Here is a 26,629-nt window from a genome sequence, read left to right as displayed (position 1 = left end):
ACTTTAAGGACTTGCCTCTGATTATTATTACTATTATTATTCACATTTTATATCCCACTCTTCCTCCAAGGAGCCTAGAGCAGTGTACTACATACTTAAGTTTCTCCTCACAACAACCCTGCGAAGTAGGTTAGACTGAGAGAGAAGTGACTGGCCCAGAGTCACCCAGCAAGTATCATGGTTGAATGGGGATTTGAACTTGAGTCTCCCCAGTCCTAGTCCAGCACTCTAATCACTACACCACGCTGGCTCCTGTAGACAGTTTACATAAACAATTGGGTTGGCACCCAAGACCAGGTTTGGTCAGACTTACAAAGGAAAGGAACCCCCGCCCACTCCTCCTCACTTGTAAAGCCAACATGGGTTAGCAGTTAGAGTGTTGGACAAGGTTCAGGGAGACCTGAGTTCAAATCCCCATTCAGCCCTGAAACTTGCTGAAGTCACTTATCCCTTAGCCAAACCTACCTCACAGAGTTGTTGGGAGGATAAACATAAAACCATGTATTTTATAAAACCATAAAACCTCTGGGCTCCTCAGAGGAAGAGAGGGATCTAAAAATAAAAATAAATAAAAGAAAGGGGAAGTTTCAAAAGGATACTCCCCACCACTGCCACCGATCAAGAGGGTCTGTGGCTGCCTGACTCTCTAGGGCCAACGCTGTCCAGGGTGCTGATCAGTGGGCCTCAGTCCTTGCTTCCTGGATACCTTAATGTTCCTTGCAGAGGTTTAGGCTGAGTTTTGCTCCTAATACATTGCACCAGCCCAGGAGATCAAAGAGACAAACATGGCTTACATCCAAATATTTGAGAACAGAAATTAGACTGTATAGATTTTTGAATGGGCAAAGATTGGATTGTGTGTATATCACCCCTCAGAATATCAGATTTGCTACACCTGCTACTTTCTCTAGATTTCAACCGGCTTCTTCTCAAACCCACAGAAAGCAAAGCATTTAATAATCAAAATGTCTATCTATGCTGCGAAAACACAAATTCCATAGAGATACCAAATTACGTTGCCCTACATGGAAGCAACTACAGCATTGTGAGCTTTCAATGGAATATTGACCCAAGTGAGGTATGGTCAGAATTGCTGTCTCCTTGTTTTGAGGCAGGTCCCAGCTCATTTCAACCAGCTGGACTGAGGCAAAAGGAGGTCAAATGATTTGCTCAGGGTCACACTGTGAGCGAGTGATTTGCCTCTGATTTCCCCTGCTCCTCTGCCTTTGCTCAAGTCACAAGACTCTCTAATGAGCAAGCACAGTCCCTTGGGAGTGTGTGCTGGCAATGGCACGTACTGGATTTCATTCTTAGTCATTAAATAAGGAAGCCTGCACTTCACTTTTGTCCTTATATCCCAGGGGCGGGGGGAGCTCCAGTTCCATAGACTCACAGTGATATACTGACTGAGTTAGTAACCTGAGTCTCCGGAAGCTCCTTTTATGACCAAGAGAGCTGTAGATGGCATTTTCTGTATTTGTATTTCACCGTTTTTCATATTAGTGGTTTCATTGTGTGTGGGGAGCGTTAACTGTGAGCACAGTAGGGAAAGCAAGGGCTGCTATTAGACCTGCTGCCAAATTTTAACTAGAAGAAAACAGTTTTTTGCATAGTCAGCTGCACCCTGCCACCAGGCACCTTCAGTTTTTTTACGTGGCAGCAGGCTTGGGCACAGTACTAACAGCAGTGGTTTTCTTTTCCTACAGGCTGTCAGACTAACAGAGCCACACTTACCCTGCCCCCCTTAAACAAATACACACACACACACACACACACACACACACACACACACCTGCAAGCTATTAAACCATTTAATGACATCAAAATTCAGGAGAGCAATGACGCTTGCTTGCTTTAACACATTCCCTAACATAGTACTAGATGGGGGAAATACCTTGTTTTCTTTCTCAGCTATGCCCTTGTGGCACAGGTGTCATTGAAACAACTGCATGTTTTGCTCTATTGCTCATTTTATAAGGCAATCAGAAATAATTCTATCTTGCCTTTTTAGTAAATTATCCAGGCCATACTGATATGTTTTATCTGCAGCACCTTTTGTCTGATTATGATGACTTCATTTCTCTAAATGGGGCTAAATTTTGCTTTATAGCTTGCAAAATGTGCAAAGAGATGCTTACCTTGATGTAGGCTCTTATTGTCTGCCACAAACTGTATGATGATTGTTGATCTGGTTGATGATCATAATCAAGGGTATCTATCTATCTAACACACACACACACACACGGTGCGCTAAAATTAATGAGGGCTCTCTGCTTTCCCTGCATGGATTCTGGATCCCCTTATTGTTATCTAGTGACTATAGGCAAAGACAGGTGCACATGAAAAGTCTTCTTTTAGCAACTGTTCAGAGTGAGGAATTACTTGGGCCATCACAATTTATCCTTTATGCTCTATGTACATGTGACTCAGGGGTTCTAATAAATCCTGCCTGGAATCCATAGTTCACATTCATAGTGATGCTCAACAGAACACAGTCCCCCCACCTAGCTGTTCCCTTTTCCCTGAGCAGTGTCCTGAGCTTTCCAAAACACCCTTGGTGAAGGCTGAGGGGCCCCTGGAATGCTGTGGACCACCATGTTGGCAGCTGCAGGTGGAGGAGAGAAACCTGGAAACCAGGTGGAGGTTTTTGGCTCAGAGCTCTCTCCTCCATCGTGGCTGCCCACACACTGCTGTTCATAGCATTTCTGAGGGTCCCTCAGCTGTCAGCAGGAGCCTTTCAGAAAGCTCAGGGGGTTGCTCAGGGAGGAAGTGACAGTGGCACAGATTCTGCTGGAGTCGCGTTGTATGTGAGCCCATATGTAGGGAGCTCTGTCCACAATCATAAGGAAACATTATTTACAAAGAGTGTTTGCTCCTGTTTTTTGTGTAGGCAGAATTATGTGTAGTACTGTATTCAGTTAAAAATAATATGTGTTTGTGGGGGGAAAGGGATTCTGGAAACAGTGAAGGGCAACAGCAAGTATGTGTTTTTTTAAAGTAACAATAAAAGAAGAATATCAGTTATTATGCAGAAATGTAATATGTTTACTTAGAAGTAGGGGCTACTGAGTTCAGTGAGACTTTCTCCCAATAGTGATGTTTTGGTTGTCAATCCCACTCTAGAGCTAGTTCAGGGGTGGCCCTACTATTAGGCAGGGTGAAGCAACCTGCCTCAGGTGGCAGATTTTTGGGATACTAGCAAAGGACAGCAAGTTCTCAGTCACTGAATTTATTGTTCTACTTTGACAACTAGGGATGGCATTTTGATTTTCTGCCTCAGGCACCAGTATGTCTTGGGCTGCCATTGGGCTGGACTGCATGCATGATTTGTTCTGATCATGGATTTCTATTTTCCTGGACATAGTAGGTGATGGTCGGAGAAGAAGGTGGTTTGGTTTGAATTTCTTGATGCAGAAAATACAACCTTCAGCATAGCTGCTCGACAGGTCAGCTTGCTATGTATTCACAGATGAGCCGTTCTCTATGTCAGCAATGAGAACTCTTTCAGAGAAGAAAGGATACCTTTCTCTTTTCCCCTCTTGACACATTCCCTGTTTAAAACAGCTTCACTTTGTCTTGCTCTGTGGCTTTTTAAAAAAATGTGGAACAACATTAGCTCAGTCCAAGTTTGTGGTTAGCCAAAAAAGAAAAAGAAAAAGAAATTCCGGTAAAGCATTTGTACCATCTGGCAATATTCAGTCGGACCAATTTTTTTTAAAACAACCCTCTATATACATGTGCTTGTGCATACTCATGTACACAGCTGACAAAGAATCTTGTGATTCGACACCACAGTGAATTATGACACCTTCAGAATCCAAAGGAACCTGTTCAGTGCCTGAATGAGACTTAAAGCTGTGTATTTGTGTGGAAAGAACTCTGGCTTCTTTATGATTGGAGGTCTCTACCAAGTCTATTTTTAGTCTTTCTGGCCCTTTCAGGTATTTATTTTAAGCAAGAACCCCAAGTCCAGAACAACCACATACAATGTTAAAGGGAAATTAGAAGCCTGCAGCCAAACGTTTGGCTGGTTATTTCACATCACTCGGTGAACTTGCCTTTCTCTCCTCACAGCTCCTGGTTTGCCTTGCTTGCCTCCAGTTTTTCTTCCCCTTTCAGGCTCCTTCCTTTGGCATCTCCTTTTGCTCAGTATTCCTCTGACCCATTCTAGCTCTCCTTGCACAAGCCCCCTGCTTTCTTAGGCCTCTGTTTCCTCTCTTTTCTTGATCCTTCGATCCAACCTTGCTGAAACCTGGGTCTGTCCTGCTGCTCTCTGAAATCCAAGCTGCTCAGCCAACAGCAGCCTTCTGCGACATTAGGAAGTAGCTCAACTAGTCAGAGGCGCCATCAGTACAACAACCTATAGCACATTACGAGTGTTAACGGCCATCTCTCCTCTATTGGCTTCAAGTTTCAGGGCCGAAGAACTGTTGCTACTGCTGCTGCTGCTACTACTACCAATATCTATATACCGCACTTCAACAAAATTCTCAAAGTGGTTTACATAGAAAAATAAATTAGCAGTGTGCCCGAACCGGTCCGGCGGCCATTCCAAAGAATGGCCGAACTGCTGGACCGGTCCGGCCCTGCCTGGTTCGGGTCCGGGTGGGGGGTATGCCTTTAAGGGCGGGAGGGCTTGCTTAGCCCTCCCGCCTCCTTGCCCCCGCCAGCGCCCGTATTTTCTAGTATAGGGGCACTGGAAACCAGCCGCCCCCCTGCCGCCACCGCCGCAGCGGCGGCGAAAGAACTCCCAATGCCAGCCCTCCCTCCCTCCCAGCTAGCTGCCTGCCCACCCGCCCGCCCGCTCGCTCACCCGCCCACCGCATAGGAAACGAGAGGAGCTCCGGCACAGAGCTCCTCTCATTTGGAAGGCCTCTGGCATAATGGTGTTTTGCGCGCGCGCGCATGCGCACGCCGCAAAACACGCCGTTCGCCGGAGGCCCAGTCTACCTGCCGGGAAAGGGCCGGGTAGACCGGGCCGCCGATCGCTGGGTAGACCGGGCCTCCGATCGCCGGAGGCCCGGTCTACCCAGCGATCGGAGGCCCGGTCTACCCGGCCGTTTCCCGGCGGGTAGACCGGGCCTCCGATCGCTGGGTAGACCGGGCCTCCGGCGATCGGAGGCCCGGTCTACCCAGAGATCAGAGGCCCGGTCTACCCGGCCCTTTCCCGGCAGGTAGACCGGGCCTCCGGCGAACGGCGTGTTTTGTGGTGTGCGCATGCGCGCGCGCGCAAAACACCATTATGCCGGAGGCCTTCCAAATGAGAGGAGCTCTGTGCCGGAGCTCCTCTCGTTTCCTATGCGGTGAGCGGGCGGGCGGGCAGCTAGCTGGGAGGGAGGGAGGGCTGGCATTGGGAGTTCTTTCGCCGCGGCGGCAGCGGCGGCAGGGGGGCGGCTGGTTTCCAGTGCCCCTATACTAGAAAATACGGGCGCTGGCAGGGGCAAGGAGGTGGGAGGGCTAAGCAAGCCCTCCCCGCCCTAAAAACAAGGCCCCCCTTCAGTGCCGGTCTGGACTTCTCCGGACCGTGCACATCACTAAAATAAATAATACATAAATAAGATGGACCCCTGTCCCCAAAGGGCTCACGGTCTAAAAAGTAACACAAGGCAGACACCAGCAACAGGCACTGGAGGGGCCAGTTGCCCCAACAGCTAGTTGGGTAGGACCAGGTGCCCTCCTGCTGCAAAATAGAAGAGGATCACCACTTGTAAAGGGGTCTCTTTGCTCAGTTCAGCAGGGTTGCACTACTCAGGATTGGGGGTTATTTATCATCCCAGCACCTTTGGGTAATGTAAGTGATGTATCTTCTCAGATTGTTTGCCACTGCACTGCCCCAGTGCTACTCTGAGTCACTCCCAGCATCTCAGCACTTGGGCAAGTGTTGTGATCTATATATGAAAGAGCCACTGAGACTGGGAAAGGGTGGCTTGTCTTTGGCTGTGGTTGCCAAGCTGCAACATGAGTGGGGCACCTCTACGTCTAGCAGCTCCTTATTCTACACTGCAGCTTCCACCTGCAATTGGGAGATAATAATTCTGATCTTTGGGGCTTCTTCGCTGAGAGAATGAATGCAACGCTCTTTGAGTGCTTCAAATGCACTATAAAAAGTTATCACAAGATAGCAACTCATAAGCACCCCCACGCACTCCCCGAATTTTAACTTGAATTGCTTTACTCATTGTTTACTTACAGGTTTTGTTCTTTATTCTTTATATTGTTGACATTTGAAATTTTCTGCTGTAATGTTCACCATGAGCATTCGAACAGAAAGATGAAGCAGATATATGTTGATAATTCTGAGAAATAATTGTTAAAAGGGCTGCATTGAACATTAGACTCCAATGACTGTACAAAATGCTGTCTATATGCACAGGCAGGAGGGAATTCCTGCAGCTTGTGAAGAATTACTTACATATTATGGGGGAAGTGTGGCTGCCACTGACCTGAGCCCCCCTGGTAACATGTGCAAAAGGCAAGTTGGCTCACATACCATGCAGCGTTCCATGGATGTTTTGCACATCGCAAGCACTGCTGCATCCTCCCAAAGCAAGTTGGCCTAGATCACACTTGCACAAATGTTGAAATTACGCAAGGGAGTTGTTCGACTGCTCAGCCATCAGACATAACGGCCATGAGATTGTGCAACTCCCTTGCTCGATTTCCACATTTGCACAAGTGCGCTCTAGCACAAGTTGTATTTGGAGGATACAGGAGTGCCTGAAGGGTACAAAACACCCATGGGATGCTGCATGGTGTGCGAGGCACTGAATGCAATGACATCACAGCATGGATGACTTTTATCAAATGTTATCAGGGAGATGTGTAGGCGGGCGAATTATATGTCAGCAGCAGTCATTCATCCCCTAATCTACATACAGCTAAAACAAATAAATGAGGTGTGTGTGTGTGTGTGAGAGAGAGAGAGGGAGGGAGGGAGGGAGGGAGGAGGATGGGGAGGAGGAGAAGTAAAACAATTCTGATTAGCTTAATAAGAAGCGGTGTCAGTGCACCAGCTGCCTAATCACAGGCACAGATTTTCAGCCAGAATGATCAGTGTGTGAGCCATGAAATTTACTAGAGGGCAAGTTTCCAGAGCAGCAGAAGACAATTAGTACATGTGCAACAGTCCTTGCTACAGGTTCTTGTTGATGGCAATTCAAGACTGAATACGCTTCTGTGATTACTGAAAACATCATCCTTTTAATTTGGAAAGAACTGGCCAATTGCCAGCAAACTGTTTGGGGTGTGTGTGTGTGTGTGTGTGTGTGTGTGTGTGTGTGTGTGTGTTGGCATCATGGTGCATAGCCCGTCTGCCCCATTATGATGTGCACATATACAAGGAATCTGAAATGTGGGGAGCTCTGGTTTTCAGTAAATCGGGAGACAAGATAACAATGAAAAAGAACCAGGGTTGTCATTATTGAATATATTTCACCTATGCAAAAGGAAATGACCATTTTCTCTTTCTGAAAAAAATCTTAGTATTTTTGCATGACTTAACCATTTCTGAAAGTTGTACTGCCCTGATCTAACTCTAGTCACATGGAACTAGTCTTACACACCGAGTGACCACCCAGGTGGACATGGAGATTCCAGTTTGCATCCAAAGCTGTATCCAGCCGAACCAGATTATTGATTGAGTGAGTTGATTGATTGATTTCTATACCACCCTTCCAAAAATGGCTCAGGGCGGTTTACACACAGAAATAATAACTAAGTAAGTAAGTAAGTGAGATGGATTATGTGATGTGGATGCAAATTCACGGCCAGATGCACACCCACGGAAGTCTTTTTCATTATATAGCTTTCCCTAATTGTATACAAGTGTCCATTTCTGGATGGGTCAGATGAGTCTTACTGCTTGGTTGTTCAGTTAAATATAGCCAACTAGGAGATGTGGGCAATTGCTGACCACACAAAGTCATTTTGTGCAGATAATACTTATAGAAAGTTCAAGACATGAAATACATGCCATTTATATTTTTTTTATTCATGTGCTTGCCAAAGGGAAGTAAAATAACAGTTTTAAATTTGTAGGATTTCAGCTTCAAACATTCATTTTATTGACTAATTACCATTCAAAGTAATTTTGAATCTGAAAAAGATCTTCTGCTTCTCTTGGGCATGATGTCATTTTCTAATTACTGGTTTGATTAAAAGTGTTAAGAATCTGTTGAGAACAATAAAATACATCATTATATTCAGCATTTCTGCTAAAAGATACAAAAAAAATTTTTTTCAGACCTTTCACCTAGCATATTCTGGTAATGTATTCAGTTAATTTAAGTGGCAGGATTATATATGCAAAATTTGGTATCTGTAGGTACGTGGGAAGTATGACTTTCCAAGTATGACTGTAAACTTCCCTGAGTCAGTTTTGGAAGGGCAGTATATAAATCAAATAAATAAATAAATAAATAAATAAATAAATAAATAAATAGTACAAACAAATCCACAAACTCTTCAAACTATATATAAAATAGTTCAAAGCCTAGTTATCTTAAAATTCCCAACATCTCTGGTCAAAAATATCTCAGGAGAAGGAAAGGCTTCTACATGTGTCTAGGGATGTGCACGAATGACATTTTGCGATGCAGTTCGGAACACATCCCTTACCACTTTAAAATGGAGGAGAGCAGGTGCATACCTGCTCCTCCGCTGCTCACCGACACTTCCTGAATTGGTGGCTCTCCTCCCAGCTATGTACCTCGAGTGTTCTCTCCCAGCTGCCCACATGCAATGCCAGCATGGCCTCTGCACATGCCGGCAGCATGCGGGCAACTGGGAGAGAGCACCGCCAGCACGTAAAGATAGCTGGGGAGGAGTGCTGCTGATTCAGGAAGTGATGGCATGCAGCAGAGGAGCAGGTATGCACCTGCTTTCCTCCATTTTAAAGGGGCAGGGGATGTGTTCTGAATCATGTCTCGAAATACAATTTGTGCACAACCCTACATGAGACGCTGGAGAACTGTTGCCAATGAGAGAAGACAGATTGGGCTAGATGGGACCTGTTTTAAAGAGGTTTCCTTTGTTCCTGAGCTTACATTATTTTCCCTTTGTCAATGCAAACAAATTTTTTTTTTGCTAAAAAGAAAAAGTGATACAGACTGAAAAAACTCAAAAGTAACAAAATGTTGTCAAAAATTGTTTGACAAAATGGATGCTACTGGACATGAAAAGAAGCAGTAAGAAGATTACAGAAGTGCCCCCACTAAGGCTATGAGGGGAGAATGGAAAAGATGCAGACCTACCACACTTGAGTTTGGCAGTCTTCTTTACCACAGGCTCTGGCAAGCTTAGTGCCTCAGATGCCAAGCCCAAAAGCTAGCCTTGAGTCAATGGGATGACTCATGTAATGTTGGCCTAAGATACAGGCTGGCCAGTTGCCTAAAGAATCGCTTCACTGGAAGGAAACCCTGTGTCGCTTCAATACAGCTTTGAAAAGAAGTGCAGGCAGAATTTTATCCAGGAAGGATTCTATAATGAATGACTCGGCAAAACAGACAGAATATAGGGTTTGTCCTCCAGACAAGAACCACTCAGACCTGCTGACTCCTCCCAGGCCATTACAAGTACCTGCAACTTGAGAACTGTTAGTTTCCACATTGGCTCGTTCTCATGGGCCGCAAACCAATGCTATGGTTCTACTTTATATTTTCCTACCTGACTTTGATAATTTAGGGGCGAAATATCTTGATCAAGATACAGCTTGATCTTCTGAAAAGTATGAAGTATGAAAAGATACTTCATCTTTTGTCCTAGTTAGGCTCAAAATTATAGAAAGATTATTGATAAATCACCAGATAAAGAGGGAGGGTTTTTAAAAAATATCCACCAGAATCTCAAGGTTGCAGACAATGCAAATGTGCAGTCACGTGTGGTGCAGTCCTCTCATAGGAATGCATCCCCTCAGAAACTACATGGAGGAACTACTTGTTTGAAAGAACGCTTCTGTCAATATCTCCTTACATTTATAAAGCTTAGTTACATTGAGCTCTGAAGTTATAAGGTCCATCTGCAGTCATCAAGAGAGCAACACTTGCTTACATAAAAATCATTTCCGATTAAGTGCTTTATAGGTTGTTCTCTCAAATGGCCAAGTCCAGATTTATTCAGTTCTCCATCTGCATAAGGATACACCCTTCCTTGGAATGCAAACCTCAGCCGCCTTGCATATGACGGGATCCTGCAGCTGTTTCTCAGAAATGAAACTGAAAAGTTTCCAAGCATGGAATCCCCCCATCAGCAGAACAAGTGACTCTCTGGGTGGAACAGAACATTTCTTTGGCAACACTGTGCTCCCAAATTCACGTTTGCCGAGATAACAAAAATGCAGGGCCAGGAGGCATATGTAGGAGAGAATCAGCAGCTGGGAGGAAGAGGAGGAGAGCTGATCTTGTGGTAGCAAGCATAAATTGTCCCCTTTGCTAAGCAGGGTCCTCCCTGCATTTGCATTTGAATGGGAGACTTGATGTGTGAGCACTGCAAGATATTCCCCTCAGGGGATGGAGCGGCTCTGGGAAGAGCAGTAGGTTTCAAGTTCCCTCCCTGACATCTCCAAGATAGGGCTAAGAGAGACTTCTGCCTGCAACCTTGGAGAAGCTGCTGCCAGTCTGGGTAGGCAATACTGAGCTAGATGGACCTATGGTCTGACTCAGTATATGGCAGCTTCCTATATTCCTATATGTTCCTATAACCTCTCTTGCAACCACCAATTCTCCCCTGCAAGTGGCAATGGTTCCATGGCTTGGGTTATCTTCTGCTTTCAAAGCCCAGGTAGGGCTATTATTTATTTATGCATTTAAAAGAGTTATATCCTGCCATTCTTCATAAATGAATTCATGGCAGCATACAACAATTAAGAAAAATTAAAAATGATTAGGCAGATTTCTGGAGAAAATGGGTGAGTGGAAAATGAGTGGACTGGGAACCCTAACTCACTTCTCCTCTGCAAGAGCCCGTCTTCCCAGCACACATCAGCCATATAAGAAAAATGCAGAGATTGAGAACATGTGTTCTCCTCATACTGCCTAGTTTCCCTTGCTCTCTCACTCCACACATTGCTGCAAATGGTTGCTGTGATGGCTTCACACAGTCACCTCTGGGGAGGGGAGAAGTCCCCCGAGCTGTTATGCTGTGATGGTGATACAACACATGCCCTCTCCTAACACCTCTAATCTATATTTCACCAGGGCCTGCTATGAAGGAATTGTGTTAGGCATCCATGAGTCTTTGCAGGTGGAAGCCAGGATATATGTGGAGTCAGGCCCAGAGCCAGCTCAACAGAAGTGGACGCCTGAGATGAGGTACATACAGTGCCACCCCACCCCCTGAGTTTTGGACTGTTGCCCTCACACCTTGTCCTTCCTCTTTTCCCTCACCTCCCCCTAAGAGTTGTTTCCTCCTCCTTGCATCTTCCTACAGCTTTCCGAGTGGTTTTCTGGCACTGGCTTCCAATTGGCTTGAGACCTCCTTGCTTCTTGATTGGCTTATCACACAAATCAAATGTTGTCATGGGCAACTGTGCCCCCATTGGCTGGGAGGATGGAGGAGGAACAAAAAAGGAGGGAATTTCAAAATGTTTCCAAAGTGCCTGGGTAGGGGAGGCAGAGAGAGCCCTTAGTGTGCCCATGAAGAGAATACATCAGGACAGGAAGGAACAGAGGCGTAACTATAGGGGGGGCAGGGGGGGCACGTGCCCCGGGCGCCATCTTTTCTGGTCACGTGGGGGGCGCCGCCATGACCAATTTTTTTAAAAATTTTTTTTAAAAATTGTTAATACAAATGTTTCCTGCTAAGTGCAGCAGCGCTGCAGCAGTCAAGGGAGCGCGTCGGTGCCCCCTTCCCCATGAGCGGTCCCTTCCGCGCCACCTGCAGCCCCCCATTGCTTTGCTGGCGCCTGGCAGCCAGTCAGTGGCCTGGCTTGGCGGCTGTGGCGGGCGCTTGTGAGGAAAAACCTAAGTATAATGTAGTATGTTGGGGGGGGCGGCGGGGGGGGCATTTCAGTGCTTGCCCCGGGCGCTGTTTTCCCTAGTTACGCCTCTGGGAAGGAATTAAGGAAGGTATGGTTTTTTGGTTTTATTTTTTCAGACCTGAGTATAAAATGCTGTTCTATTGCTGTTATATTATCAACTATCTGGTTTTGCTAGATCTCAGATTGACACAGGCATAATTTTTATGCCTGCCTGCCTAGAGTTGTGGTTTGGTCTGTTTGTGAGATGATGTTGTGGCAAGAAATGGACAGTGGCTGCTCAGGGGTGTGTGTGTGTGATACTTCTTGGTGATTGCTGTGACAAACTCCACGTCTGGCCTTGAGACTAACTTGTGCTTCACTCACTGCTCTGCTCTGCAATCTGCATTCTACACTGCAAGGTATACTCAGTCAAAATGTGACTGAAGACATTGTTCTAGTTGAGTGTATGGCTATGTTTGCTGGCTGCTAAGGGTGCTGCTGTGGGAGCTGTTGCAATGCAGAAGTAAGGAGTCATAATTGTGTATGAGAGAGCAACTTCTGCCGATGATGTTACTGCAGTGCAGGCATAGTGGATAATGGGTCAGTAAATCTCTTTTGGCCATTTTTGGACTGAATGTTTAGCAAAATGTGGTGTTCTGTGTTGGGAGGGACTGTGTGCGTCTGTTCTGCCGTGTTTTTCAAGGCAGAGTACTCTGCTTGTTTCAGCTATAGCGGACAATGGGGAACTTGGAACACCCCATTGTTCCCCATGGGTAGGTCCTAGGGACAGCAGAGTGCAACATGCGTGGTACAACATGAAGTGTGCTATCTACCACCCAATCCACAAAAGAAATGGACAAGCGGGCAATTAACTTTCCCCGCCCCAGACCCCAAAGGATCCTATGGGGTTGTTTTTTTTGAAAGGTTAAAAAATATTAAAGTTAGCCTGCTTGCCCATTTCATTTGTAGCTCGGGTGGTAAGTACCACCCATCATGGCCTACCACCCAGCCCACTTTGATGTTCCTAGGGCCTATGGGCAACAATGGGGTGATTCAAGTCCCCAGTGTTCCCTATGGCTGAATCGATTCAAGTTGATTCAAACCAGTCAGCAATGGGTGCTGTTTTGACAAATTGATTCAAGTATTTTTATTTATTTATTTTATTTATTACATTTATATCCTGCTCTTCCTCTGAGGAGCTCAGAGCGGTATACGTGGTTATTATCCTCACAACAACCCTGTGAGGTAGGTCAGGCTGAGAGATATACGACTGGCCCAGAGTCACCTAGTGAGTTTCATGGTTGAATTGGGATTTGAACTCAGGTCTTCCCGGTCCTAGTCCAACACTTTAACCAATATGCTGTGCTGGCTCTATCGAATAGCAAAATCTGATTCATGCACATCTCTACTGGGATGCATGGCACATGCATGGTGATTTTTACAATAATGTCTCAACACTAAAGACACCTAGATAAGCAGCGAATGGTTTCTCATGCAAATATGAGGCTGTATTGTGCTGTGGTTAAAGCAGAACTATTGCTGCTGCTTCCTAATCCGTACTTGGAGCTACTTTTTTTTTAATGTGATCCTAGCGATGTCAGCTGAAACAATCTGCAAAATTTGGTTGAGAGGAAGAAAAAACAATGTCAGAGAAATCTAATTTTTGCTAGGATTTCCTCCCACCCCACCTCATTGTTGGTAGAAAATGCTCATTATCGCCACCACAATGTGTCAGAGTCAGGAAGATTTCAGTGATAAAATAATCTTTTCATCTTGTGTGGCTGACAAGTTGATGAATGTCAACCTGAGAGCAAAGGAAGTGTCCATGGGTGGCTTGTGGGGGATGAATGCAGAAGTCAGGAGGTCTTGCCGAAGGTTGCTCGCTTTGCTGCCACAGTGATTTGTTCTCAAAAATGTTCATAAGACTTGGCAATGGTGGGAGGATGTAGGTTCTGCATGGCTTCCCTCTTTTGTTGAGCTCACTCTAACATAATTACCTGACATGTTGCTGTCTGATGAACTCTGGCAGGAGCTCAGTCAGGACTAGCAAACTTTGAATGCTTAGAAGTTGGCTCACCTGAAACACTTCCACTAGCTTGTTGGACTGCAAGATCTTCGAGCTTAGGTGGTGCATATATACATGTTCATTGTGAATTCTCACTCCTTCAGAGACTACCACTGAGCTGAAGAAACAATACAATTTAGTCTTGCCATCAGACAAGTCCACATGTCCACTTCAACTGAGATATAGCAACCAATTATTTATATTGCTTCATATTCTTGTTTTGTTTTATACCTTTTCATATACTCTGATAACCTACTAGTTGGTTTATTTGATAAATTCTCTTAAGAGCCATGCTGAATTTTATCCATTCACAGAGGAGAGATCTAGCAACACAATACTTAAATGGAGCCTCCACATACAAAGGCAGTATACCTTTGAGCACCAGATGCTAGGGACAAGCAATAGGCAAGTTAGATATCATCTTCACCTCCTTTTTTCATAGGCATCTCTCTGGCTATTGTTGGAAACAGAATACATTCTTGAAGTCAGGAACATATGCCAAGTGGCAAAGTCTTTTGCAGCATGGGGAGAGAAGCAAAAGTATCTCCCCCATCCCCTCTGCACCCATCTGGCTGCACAAAAAGTCTTCACTGAAAAATGCCGAAGGCTCCCTGCAAACACCCTTCTCCCACCCACACATACTGCTGCATGGCATGTGGGCCTTTGCTTGTGTTGCTAGGATTGTTGCTTTGAATAGTCCCATACCCATAACTGAGAATTTAGCAATCTTAATATCTGCCAAGCTATAATTCTACCACAATAGACCAAATGTATTGTGTGAATGGGCTAAATGTTGTAACTTGTACCTCAGAACAGAGCAGGGATAACTGACAAAATGTTTGTGTTCATACACTGCCAAGTTCACCTCTCACCAATGGTAAGCTACATTAGACATTTTGTGGCATCAAACCCAGGTTTGTGACCAATGGCCAAATTACACATGATTTTAATTATGCCATTTGCCCTACGGCACTATGTGAACTTGCATGCATGGGCTGTGACTTAAGATATGATATCAGCCTAGTTTCCACACACAGTAGATGAAGAAATCCATCTGAATCTGGACAATACCACTTCAACTGCCAGAGGCGGGCTCACATGATTGAATGCTCTACCATACCAAAAAAATTTCCTCCACACAGAAAACTAGCATGCCAGAGATATGGTTTCTAGCATAGCCCTCATATGCTAGTTTTCTATGTGGAGAGATTATTAATTAATTAATACTAATAATTATTTTTTATTATTATCTCTCTATATATATTTCTCTAAGGAGTACCCATTGCTAATCCCATGTGTGGCAGCTCTTGCAAAAGTTTGCAAGTGAGCAGAGGCGTATCTAGGGAAAATAGCACCTAGGGCAAGCACTGAAATTGCACCCCCTGTCCAAACATCTGACACCCATCTTTCAGATAACTTTACCATAATATCAGCTCAAAAATACAAATCAAGCTCGTTAATCTTTTAATCTTTCAAAAACTATTTAGCAGTGGACGTAGCCAGACCAAAAAATGCTGGGAAACTACAAATTTCAGTCTGCTGGGGCTCATGAAATACCCAATAACTATTTGGAGGTGTACTTGGAAAACTAAACAGAAGTGCTTGTCTAATTCTCTACTATGCATTGTAGTATCACTATTACATAAGTTTTAAAAATAAATGGAGAATTTGACTTTTCCCAGATACTCTGAAAATAATTAAAGGATATGCAGGGTAAACTGTGTCACTGCTTGGAATATATTCTAGTATTTCAGAAAGACAGTCAAAATGAGAGAAAGAGAGGAAGAAACTCCCAGTGGGCCTTATTACTAAGGATTTCACACTGATTCAAAGACAAACTTACCATTAATAGCCATATTATTAAGACATCACGTTTAACTCACTTATCACAAGAAACAAAGTAAGAGCAAATGAATACAATCCTAGCTCATAAGCTTCAGCTCAGTATTCACAAGCCCTGATTCTCTGTACAGAGTGCCAAAATGAATATGTGTACAGTGATTTATATTATATTAAATTAAAAAATTTACCTGTAGCACCTTTGGGGGGCTTCCTAAAGGCTGTGGGGTGGTCTGCAAAGGTTACCCCCCCCCCACTGGTCTCTAGGGCCTTACAGGGACCATTTAAGCATGTGTGGTGGCCATTTTTTAAAATAAATTTTGTATTTAAAAAATGGGTGCTGAAAACAAAATGGCCCCCGCCATGCTCAAATGGTCTCTGTGAGGCCTGGCATAGCCTAGGGCCTCACAGAGGCCATTTGAGCGTGCACGATGGCCATTTTGTTTTTGGCTGCCATTTTAATTTTTTTATTTTAAAAAAATTAAAAATGGCACCCCCTTCAAGTGGCGCCCGGCCCTGCCTGCCGCACCCTAGATACACCCCCTGCAAGTGAGCTGCTGGCAAGGGGAGAGGAAAGTGGCGGCGGACAGATGGGTGAGGTGGGAAACAAAACAGTGACGGTGGGAGAGAAAATGGTAGTGGCTGGGGGGGCAGCTGGCTGGGCAGGGGGGAAATGGTGGGGGTGGGTGGAAGAAAAGTAGCAGCAGCAGATGGGGGGAGAAAATGGCTGCGGTGGATGGGCAAAACTAGAGGCGTAGACGCTCTGCGCCTGGCCCAGCTAGTGTTGTTGTTGTTAGTGGAGTAGTAGTAGTAATAGTAATAGTAACATTCAGCCCCGAAACTCCAGCTACTGTTTCTAAGAAATAGACCTCAGACAGCTACATGTTAGTGACCCAAAGCCTGTTTGACATAGTTGAGCCATCGCACATCACATTCCTCCTTTAAAAACTAGTCAAGGCAATTCTGATGACATGGAGATACATGAAGCTGGTAGAAAATCCAGTTGCCTGTGGAAACAGAAAGGAAAACAATGACACCTGAGTGGAAGGAAAGGTCCTTAGTAACCAGAATCCAACACTGATTTTTTTCCTCACTGCCATCCACTTGGCTGTGTCAGAGTAGAAGAGGCAGGGTGGAAGTGGCTGTGGAAGGTCCAGGCAAGGAGTATACTGGGACAGGAAGATACGGATGTGTAAGTGTGTGCCGGGCTCTGTGTCTCTCTGTGTGTGTTCAGGTGCAATCAGAATGGCAAGTGAATGTATGAAGAAACCATGAGTTGCAGAAGAGACCATCTCCTGGAGCTGCTTGCTAGCCATTCTTCCACAGCAGGCTTTACCACGAGTTTACTGCAAGGACAACGTTGCCCACAAAAACTGACACAAAAAGTTTATTTCCCCCCTTGGTATAAATCGAGCTACACTCTAACACGCAGTGAAAAACCCTATTGTGTGTGAAGTGCTCCCCGATACCTCACAGGGACTTGGGGGGTAAATCTGAATGGTATGTTATCGCAAACCCTCCATTTCAGAAGAAATACGAGCTAAAAGCCCTGTGTGAAAAATGCCCGAGTGACCATGAGGAAAGCCATTGAAGGGCCAGTGGAGTCACCATTTTGAAAGGGAAGGAGGCACCTTCCAGTGTCTCAGACCATAGGATTATGTCTCAGGAACATGTATATGCAGAGTACTGGATTGCCAATATGTTTGGGTTCATCACTATATTTTTTATAAATATGTTGATAGGGACCAAATTAATTCCATGTTAAAATAGAACTCTTCTTTCAGATTTAATTCTGAAGTTTGATCCTTGTTAGACACTTCTTCAGTTACTTTCGGCCTCCTCCCCCTCCACCGCATGTGCTGTCTGCAGGCCACATTGATAAAACTGGGTCAGATACTGAATCACTAAAATTCTTCAGAGCTGTGAAAGCTAAATGTAATCTATGCCATTCTCTATATATCCAGTGACTCAAGGTCATCCAGGCGCTTGTCATTCATAATAATATATGTGGCTGTTGGAAAGGTGCATTTCCTGCTCGTTGCCTTCTTTAGCTTATGCCCCTTTCTTTTAGCCTGCTGTGACCTACAACCTGACATTGGCACAAAATGGAAACTAAGAGACAGCCAGAGAGTGGTGAGCAATAATGGCTCTCTGTTACAAATGTTATTTTTAAAATTGTCACTAACCCATTGTGCAACTAGGATAAGATGCACCTACCCAGAGTACAATCTGGCAAAATGAGCAGGAACGATCAAGTAATAATCTATGCGGAGATAGATTTAATTCTGGGCTGTAAGCCACTTTGGAAGCCATTATATTAGAAACGTGATGTAAAATTCTAAATGAATCTCAACAGGTACTAACATAGTGTTAAATTATGTAATACAGTGCTTACTTTTCATTATGGTATAATAATGTTTTCAAGCATGTTTTCAAGATGCCTGATGAAAAGGCCAGAGTGGCTTGGTCAGAAGCTTGATGAGGGCAGAATGTTAGGCAGAGTGGCCCAATTGCAGCTTCTTACTACCCTTGCATCTACAACCTAAATCAGTAGAGCACATTTAACCTTTTAATAGTACTAGTGAGGGAGAAGAACATCAGATAAATGTGAGCTTGGACTGCTGCAGTAAGGAGATTTTCCACAAAAGCAACTGGGTAAGAGCAGTCTATCTGAGAAATGAGAACTAGGACTTTCAGCAGCAGTAATCTTAAAGGTTTGCAGGTGTTCTTAACTCACCCCAATGCTGCTTCTCTGAGGGAGGGGCTCAGTGGGTATACACTCACTGCCTTAACACTAATGTTATACTCCAATTGGAGTTATCACTGAGTTCTGTCCAAAGCAAAATTTTGAAGTGTATCTGGCAGTTCCTGCTCAGAGGAAATATCTAATATTTCAAGGGAAGTAAAAAAAGCTCCAATAAGTATGTTTTCTAAGAGGGGTTCTGCACATCTCTTAGTTGAAGGGTATCCAGTCCTTCCTGCTTGGGCAAGGCACCTGAGGAAATGAGAGGATAGCATGGAGATTTGACAGGACCACTGAACTTTCCCATGAGACCCCAAGCAGCCCTCACTCTGATGCTGCCTTGAAGCACATTTAATCACTCACCTTAAATGCAGACACCTTTGCAGACTAGGAACGGACCATGTGAATAAATAGTATTTTAGCTATTTGGTAGTTTTATGGATATTCTTTTAATTTGAACTTTTTATATGTTTTAATAGTTTTAAAATGTCTTGGTTTGTTTTATTGCTGTAAATTGCCTAGAGACTTAGTGGGTGGTGTACAAATATGTAAAATAAATACAGTACGCATTGTTCTTTTTGTTTTAAAAATAGCCATTTATGGCATTTAATGTCTCTCTTAACCCAATGGCATGAAAAGCGCCACATTGAAAAAAAACCCTGCTATAATTTGCATACATTTTGCAAGTATTTGGATATTAGTTCTTGTAGAATAAAAACAGAAAATACATATTGAAGATATATAAATGGACCATACAAGAAATTGCCCAGATTAAAAGTGTGAATAATTAATTAATGCATATTTGTAATAAGTACAGTTCTGTACAAATTAATCTCAGAAAGAAGCCTTTGGATAAATAACACAACTCACGAATGAATGTGTACTGCAGGTAGGGATATGCGAGCCAGATCAATTTGAACTGCAGTTCAAATCAAACCAGCCCAGTTTGGGCAGTCCGAGTTCGAACCAGACCAGCCCCAGTTCTAAGAACTGGTTTGCAGGCAGGTTTGGGGGTAATGGGGGCATTCAGTATCTTAAAGGCCAGGGGGCAAGAGAAAGGGTACTCTGTACCTTTAGAAGGCTGCTGTGGAGGCAACAGAGCCGTGGAGGTGGAAGAGAGACACTGGATGTGTCGGAGCGCGGCAGTTCCTCCAAGCCCCTTGCCAGCCTCCCGAATGACAGTTTAGATTGTCATTTGGAAGGCTGGTTGGTGGGGGGGGGGGGCTTGGAGGAGCCCCAGAAGGAGGCTATCTCTTTGGGAGGGGCCGAAGCTCAGTGATCAAACACATGCTTTGCATGCTGAAGATCCCATGTTCAGTCCCTGGCCTTTCCATTGAAAGGCTCTCTGGTAAAATGGCTTGGAAAAGGAGCCCTTTTCTCTTGCCTGAGATCCTGAAGAGCTGCAACCCTGCAGACCTATACAGTACTTGGCTAGAAAGACCAAGGGGCTGACAGAGCATCAGATGCCCTCCCTGAATACCCTCTGCAAGACAATCAGTATAACTGCCAGTATAATTTGCAAATATTGGATCCAATGGAAAAAGCACATCCAAGTTCCAGCTCAAGCTCTGTGCAGAAGTGTTGAACAAAAGTAGTCCTCTACCTTTCCAGACCCAGGCCATGCCTTTCATCACAATTGGCAACACACGGGCCTGATTTGTTACCTTATGGAGCACAACCATCAATTTGCACACAGTGTTGGGAGACACTGGGAGGAGCTGCAGAAGGAGCAAGTAAAGCTACTCACCCCAGCCTGTCAGAAAAGCCAGCCCCGGAAGCAGTTTGTAGTTGCCATCTGCCTGAGCAAGGGAAGAAGTTCCTTCCCAACATGGCCTGTCCTGACAAGTCGAAGCCAGTGCCAGGACTGCTCTTCAGCCATGGCTTGCCTTGTTTTAACATCCAAACTTGCCTCTGGCCAGGCAGGCACCGGGGGAGAGAGGCAGCCTGAGGAGGACCTCGTGATAGGTCATGATCCTCTCCCACACCACCCCAGTTCAAGACCAAGGTCAGTTGCCACGTTTACCCTTCCAGAGAAGCCTGTCCACATCAGCTGGTCTAAGAAATCCCGACACGACTGCCAAGGACCTCTTGGATTCTTAGCCAGAGCCCTGGCCAGACCTTGCTGTCTTGCAAGAATTAGAACAAAAGCCAATATTCTACTCTGGCTGGCAGCCCATGGAAGGGGGAGAGCAGCAGGGATGGATGGGCTGTACTTCAGGGAACTTGTCCACTCTTGCTGTGCTTTGCAGTCAGGAACTACTGATAAGCTGCTAAGCAGCCCCAGGGTACTGAAGAACCACCATCATTGCAGGCAGGAGTTATCTTGGGGTTCATGAGAACAGTCAGGCCAAAGGTTGGGCTAGATATGATTCTGTTACTGTATTTGACACCCCACCTGTCTTCCAGCATGGAACTCCCGACAGCATACATGGGGTCCCAGGCAGACACTGACTCCCCCTCTCCCCAGCACTGTCCAACCCTCGGCAAGGCAGCTGCATCACATTCCCTCAGGCCATACCCAGGGACTCAGGCTTATTGCTCTAGTGAAAGGCTTTCCCCCATTCCTCTTGAGCCCTACATAGAGTGTGAACAGGCAAGAAGCATGAAGCATTAGCAAATGCTTTCCTTAGAGAGGGTTCTAATCTCTGTGCTTCAGCACTCTGCAGCAGTTGTTCCTCACTGGCTCCCTTGCATACCCCCCCCCGCCCCCATCCACACCCTTGACTAATATTTAAAAACACATTCCAAGCACAAGCATGGGGGCAGGACGGAGACCAGAGACATCTTAAAGTGTGTGAGGAGGCTGACTGTCTGGGTTTTAAATACAGAACAAGAGTGTGGTGGCTTTTCTCGTAGGAAACTGGCAAATATAATGTTAAGAAGCTCCAAGAAAACATCACACCATTTTGCAGACAACAGTAGGTAGGGAGGGGTGTGTGTGTGTAGGGGGGGGTAAGTGTTAGTCCTGCAGTATAGAGTTTCCAGAGTTCTCCTGCAGCTCTGATTGTCAGGCAGCACCCCAGGGAGTTGCTCATGACAGAGTTGGCAAGGCGCACATGGCGATCACAGAAAGGCACAGTCTAGAGAGTGGGCATGGCTGGCAAGCACTGTGTGGTGAGGCTGCTGCTGTCGTCCTCATCCACACCCAGAGGCCAGTCTCCCAGCACTTTCCCTTCACCTCACAGTGAACCCCCTCTCCTGTTGGCGGCTGTAGATTGTGCAAAGCTCTGGATGTTATGGCTTACAGAAGACAGACACCATGCTGAGACTGTGCTTTGGATACCATAAAAGGCTGAAATTTACAGGATGTCGGCATCAGAAGCTCTCTGACCAAGGAATGGTTCTCTTTGTGTCCCTTTCATGAGCCTGTTTGGGGGCTCTGCTTCTTGCAAGATGTAAGGAGCATCAGAATCAGGCCCTTTTCATGCTGGAAAGGTTTTCCCTGAACTTCCCAATGAAGAGGGCTCTCTTTGTAATCTCTTAAAATTCAAGACTGATTCTGTGTGTCAGCAGAGGAAACAGTCTAAGCTTCCATTCGTGGCCTTTGCATGTGCCTTACAGACATGCAAGTAATGTCAGAATAGCCCTTGTGTCCCAACTACAGAAGTCTATGGTGTGGTCCAACAACAAACTGATCTGCAGCACAGCTAAGGAGAAGCAAAGTGGGCATTGGTGCAGCATTCAGCATGGAATCCTAAGCATCCTTAATTAGTTGTAAGCTCTTCCATGCGAAGAGCTGAGTTCCAGGGGAACATGTTTAAGACCACAGCACAAACCTCACAGATTCAATTTGGGATTTAAGCTGGTTTACATACAAATGATGGGGTGTCTTTGTGTAAAGAAAGTGTAAAGTGTGCTGTCGAGTCGGTGTCGACTACTGGAGACCACAGAGCCCTGTGGTAGCTCCTCCAAAACACTGCCTTCTGTTCCACTGCAGCAGGATAATGCAGCCAGCTCTGCCATGAGGCAGCTGCTTCAGGTGAGAGATTTTAAATGCCCTTCAAGGGAAACAAATAGTCAAATCTTTTAACTCTCCCAACTGAGTTCAAGAGATTAGGTGGGTCATGACTAAACACCATTGAAATCAATGAGACAAGTTAGTCATGGCTAACTTAAGTCACATCAATTTCAATGAGATGAATTTGTGACCAACTCGGTCTAGGTCCTGCCCATTACAGACAAACCTCGTTATATGTGGAACCATTATTCATGGTTTTGCATACCCACAGGTGTCAAATAGAGACTTAACTTCCTTATTTGCAGATACAGAAGAGTTAAAACCCATGTATCTGTGGTTCCTAGAAGGCTGTAAATGACCACAGAGGTAATTTCCAGATGCCATTTTGTCTGCAGGAGCCATTTTTTGGCTCATTTCAGCGGGGGGGGGGGGGGGAGATGAAAAAATCAGTTAACTTTTGGGACCACTTGGGACTTGTGGGGGGTGGGTGGGATTTGAGGGCCACTGCTGGATACTAGGAGACCCATGAAGCATGGTAGGGCACTTTATTCGACCCATTTTCATGATTTGGTGGTGATTTGGGGTTTGTTTTTTACTCTGGGAACCCAAACCCCACATTCCCATAGACTCAATGACTCATTGTCCGCAATAATTTGCGGGAACGGAACCTCTGCAGATAATGCGGTCCACCTATACCTTGTATATGTGACACAGTAATAAAAGAGAGAGAGAGAGAGAGTGTGTGTGTGTGTGTGTGTTCTGCAAAATTGACCAGCGTCAGTCATAGCCCAGCCCAGCATCACTTGTAGCCACCTACTACAAATTCAAAGCATTCTGATGCAGAGCAGAAAATCCCAACCAGATGGCATTTTTTTTAGTTGTTAATATGCATGGGCAATGTTACTGAAATATACGAACTAGGTCCAGAGGCCTGTGGAATTCCAGAAACTTCTTTTGTATTAAAAAAAGTTCATGAGGTGTGCAGATCTGTTAAGAAATGCAGTCCACCCATTAGCAGCTTGCATGCGCCAGTGAGCTAAAGGCAAAGCCACTTAGAAATGGATGAACAGAGAAGCCAGGGAGTTGGTCCTCCCCATGCGACCATGAGTGGCCTTAGTGGATATCCGAGTATTGATGTTCAATTTAAATCTGTCATGAATTCTTTTGGACTAGGATTTGCTGATCTACAGGATAAAAGTGTGCTTAAGAGGCAAGCTTATTTCAGATTATATTATTTTACTTGTCCATCTCCCCTTCTCCCTTCCCCACCTCCCAGTTCCTGGGATCAAAACTGGATTTTCCTCCTTTTTTTGGCCGAAACTGAAAAGTGATCAATGTTCACCTTCGTCAAAGGGCCTTTAGGATGTGGGGCGGGGTGGAGATTGTTTATATTATTAGTCCTTTGTAAGCTGCCTTGAGGACCAATGGGTCAAAAGGAGGGGCATAAAACAAATAAATACATAAATGTGGATGAAATAAACCAAAGGGAGGCCTGATAGAGGGCAGGACTCATAAGGGGTAGGATCTCTGCCACAGGATGTGGTGATGGCCACTACCTTGGATGGCTTTAAAATGGATTTGGACAAATCCATGGAGGACAGGTCTATCAATGCTTACTAGTCTGATAGCTAAAGGCCACCTCCAACCTCAGAGGCAAGGTGCTTCTCAATACCAGTTGCAGGGGAGCAACAGAAGGAGAGAAGGCATGCCCTCAGCTCTTGCCTGTAGGCTTTTCAGAGGCATCTGGTGGGTCACTGTGGGAAGCAGGATGCTGGACTGGATGGGCCTTGGACCTGATCCAACAGGGCTGTTCTTATGTTATTTCTGGCCAACTGCAGGTTCTAAAATCTCTTCTTGGTGTGCTGCAGTGATGAAGATTGTGTGCTAAGGCAGGGTTTCTTAACCTTGGGCCCCCAGATGTCTTTGGACTACAACTCCCATCTTCCTCAGCCACAAAGGCCATGTCTGGGGATGATGGGAGTTGTAGTCCAACAACATCTGGGGGCCCAAGCTTAAGAAACCTTGTGCTAAGGTGAAAGAGAGAGGGTGCAGGGGAAAGAGATTAGCTTCTCAGAGTGTTTTGCCACAATAACAACAACAGATGGATCTGCGTAGGGGAGGAACAGATGCGCACTGCTGGGGAGGGGACATAATGAAACTTGGATTTTTCACCTCAGGTGCCAAAATGCCTTTATCCAGCCCAGATAATATACTAACATGGCAAGGAGAAACTTTCCAGTGTTTGGGATAGGCATGTCAGTTCCATAAACCTCCATGCAACTCAAACCTAAGCTCAGTGGACATGATCCAGTCAAAGTGATGGCTCACTGTGGAAGTGAATTAAGTGTTATTAATATTCTCATTCACAACAATTAGAGTTAATAGTGCTTCACCTGGCTGGATTGTCCCATTACTTGGAAATATGCACTAAAATAAAGTACTTTGCAGTAATCTGTTTGGGACTGGAGTAGAAATCAAATAAATCTTTTAGACCAGCTCTCACACACTTGGCTAATCATTCTCTCCATGTGGAAGAGAAAGTGCTTCTTCCCTCATGGAATAGATAATATATAATGGGTATTCCATTGTGAGCCCATAGACACAGAGACCAGATTCACAAATCTTTGCTACATTTTTTTCTAGGGGGGACTATGAGAATTAACCCTTTATGTAGAACACCTCAGCCATACATTCACTTATGAGTGTGTGCCTGTTTGTATAGGAAACATACACCTTGCGAGACACAGGACTACTTTAGGTCCCATTAATTTAAATGGGATTTAGTCATGACTTAGTCTGGATCCTGCCCATTATTTGGATGCACCACAGAGCACACAGCAACCACGCTGCTAAAGCCACATTGTCTGAAATTCCATTAATCAAAAAGCTCACTCACTCACTCTCTGCCGTGTGTGTGTGAAACAAAGGTTTGTTTTTTAGGGGGAAATGACCTTCTACAATCATGGGGTTTACCTTTTTTTGGCATTTTATTCCTGGGGTAAGTTGCCCTTGGTCCCTGTGTTATACTAGAAGTAGGCCACACATCCCCTTGGGCTCCTGTTTGATTTGTTTGTCTGACATATTTTAAAAGAAATTTAGAGGCAGATGTGGGGCTACTTAGAGGTACATGTAGTAGCTACCTCTTGGCCCAGCAACCATGGGCTAAAACACAATCACCCCAACTGAACTTCATTGGATGTACATCACATTGAAAGCAATGCAATGTGGATAGATGCCATCCAAATGTAGATACACATTCCAATAAACCCCTGATCCCGAAAAACAATATATGCACAGATCTCCTTGGCTCAATGGTACATCTAGGGGATGTGGCAAAGGGCCCTGCAATATTATCACGGAAAAATTTCTTTATATGTCTCTACATTTCTCAGAACCAATACATTCATTAAGCATGTGTTCCTTGTATCTACCCCCCACCCCAAATTTTTATAAACAATCAACCATTTGGTAGGCAATATAATAGTATAGTGTTCCTCTCAATGCTCTCTTCCTTCCACCCAAATCCCTATACTTTCTGTTGTTGAACTCCAGTGGCAGTAAATGAATGTAACCACATGCCCACGTAGAAGATCTGGTACCTGTCTTTCCACATCACAAAACATGCTGCAAACCCCACAATGGCTGCAAGGAGGTTAAGCACGATCTGGATCAGTAGGTAGAGACTGAAGGTACCAGTAATGTCAGTACAGTCAGATACATTCTGATAGATGAAGGTTCTGCTGAGCGGATCTATTGCATCCAGTTTACAATGGCAGGTCTCGAATTCAGTTTTGCAGGTAAACTGTGTGATCTGAGAATATTGGTACGCAGCAAAAGCCACTGCCAAAATGCAGACAATCAGACTCAGGGCACTCAGCAGGAAGTATGCAACCTGGACAGAAAACAGAAAGAACAACATATTTAGGGCACTACAGAAAACATATGTTTAAAAAATGCTGAAAGAGAGAAAAAGTTACGGTAAATGTCCAAAACTGGTGAGGGCTGACATTCATATCTGAATGCTGACAATCACAGATGAATGTCCAAAAATAGATAACTATTTCCCGACTT

General features: G+C 44.9%; 1 protein-coding gene across 2 annotated transcripts in view; it reads right to left on the bottom strand.

The window, feature by feature from the left end:
• Window positions 1–19,169: 19,169 nt before the first annotated feature.
• SSPN (sarcospan) overlaps window positions 19,170–26,629 on the bottom strand; it is a 29,530-nt gene continuing 22,070 nt past the window's right edge. Inside the window, exon 3 of one of the 2 annotated variants that reach the window (XM_053256293.1) lies at window positions 19,170–26,450. In XM_053256293.1, the coding sequence (XP_053112268.1) occupies window positions 26,085–26,450 (366 nt within the window). In that variant the 3' untranslated portion in view covers window positions 19,170–26,084. The remainder of the gene's footprint in view (window positions 26,451–26,629) is intronic. The other variant, XM_053256295.1, reaches the window with a different exon arrangement.

The sequence above is a fragment of the Hemicordylus capensis genome, chromosome 5 (assembly GCF_027244095.1).
Source record: "Hemicordylus capensis ecotype Gifberg chromosome 5, rHemCap1.1.pri, whole genome shotgun sequence".
NCBI classification, from domain to species: Eukaryota; Metazoa; Chordata; class Lepidosauria; order Squamata; family Cordylidae; genus Hemicordylus; species Hemicordylus capensis.
The sequence above is the reverse complement of the archived record's forward strand: the minus strand, read 5'-3'. Positions and strand labels throughout refer to the sequence as shown.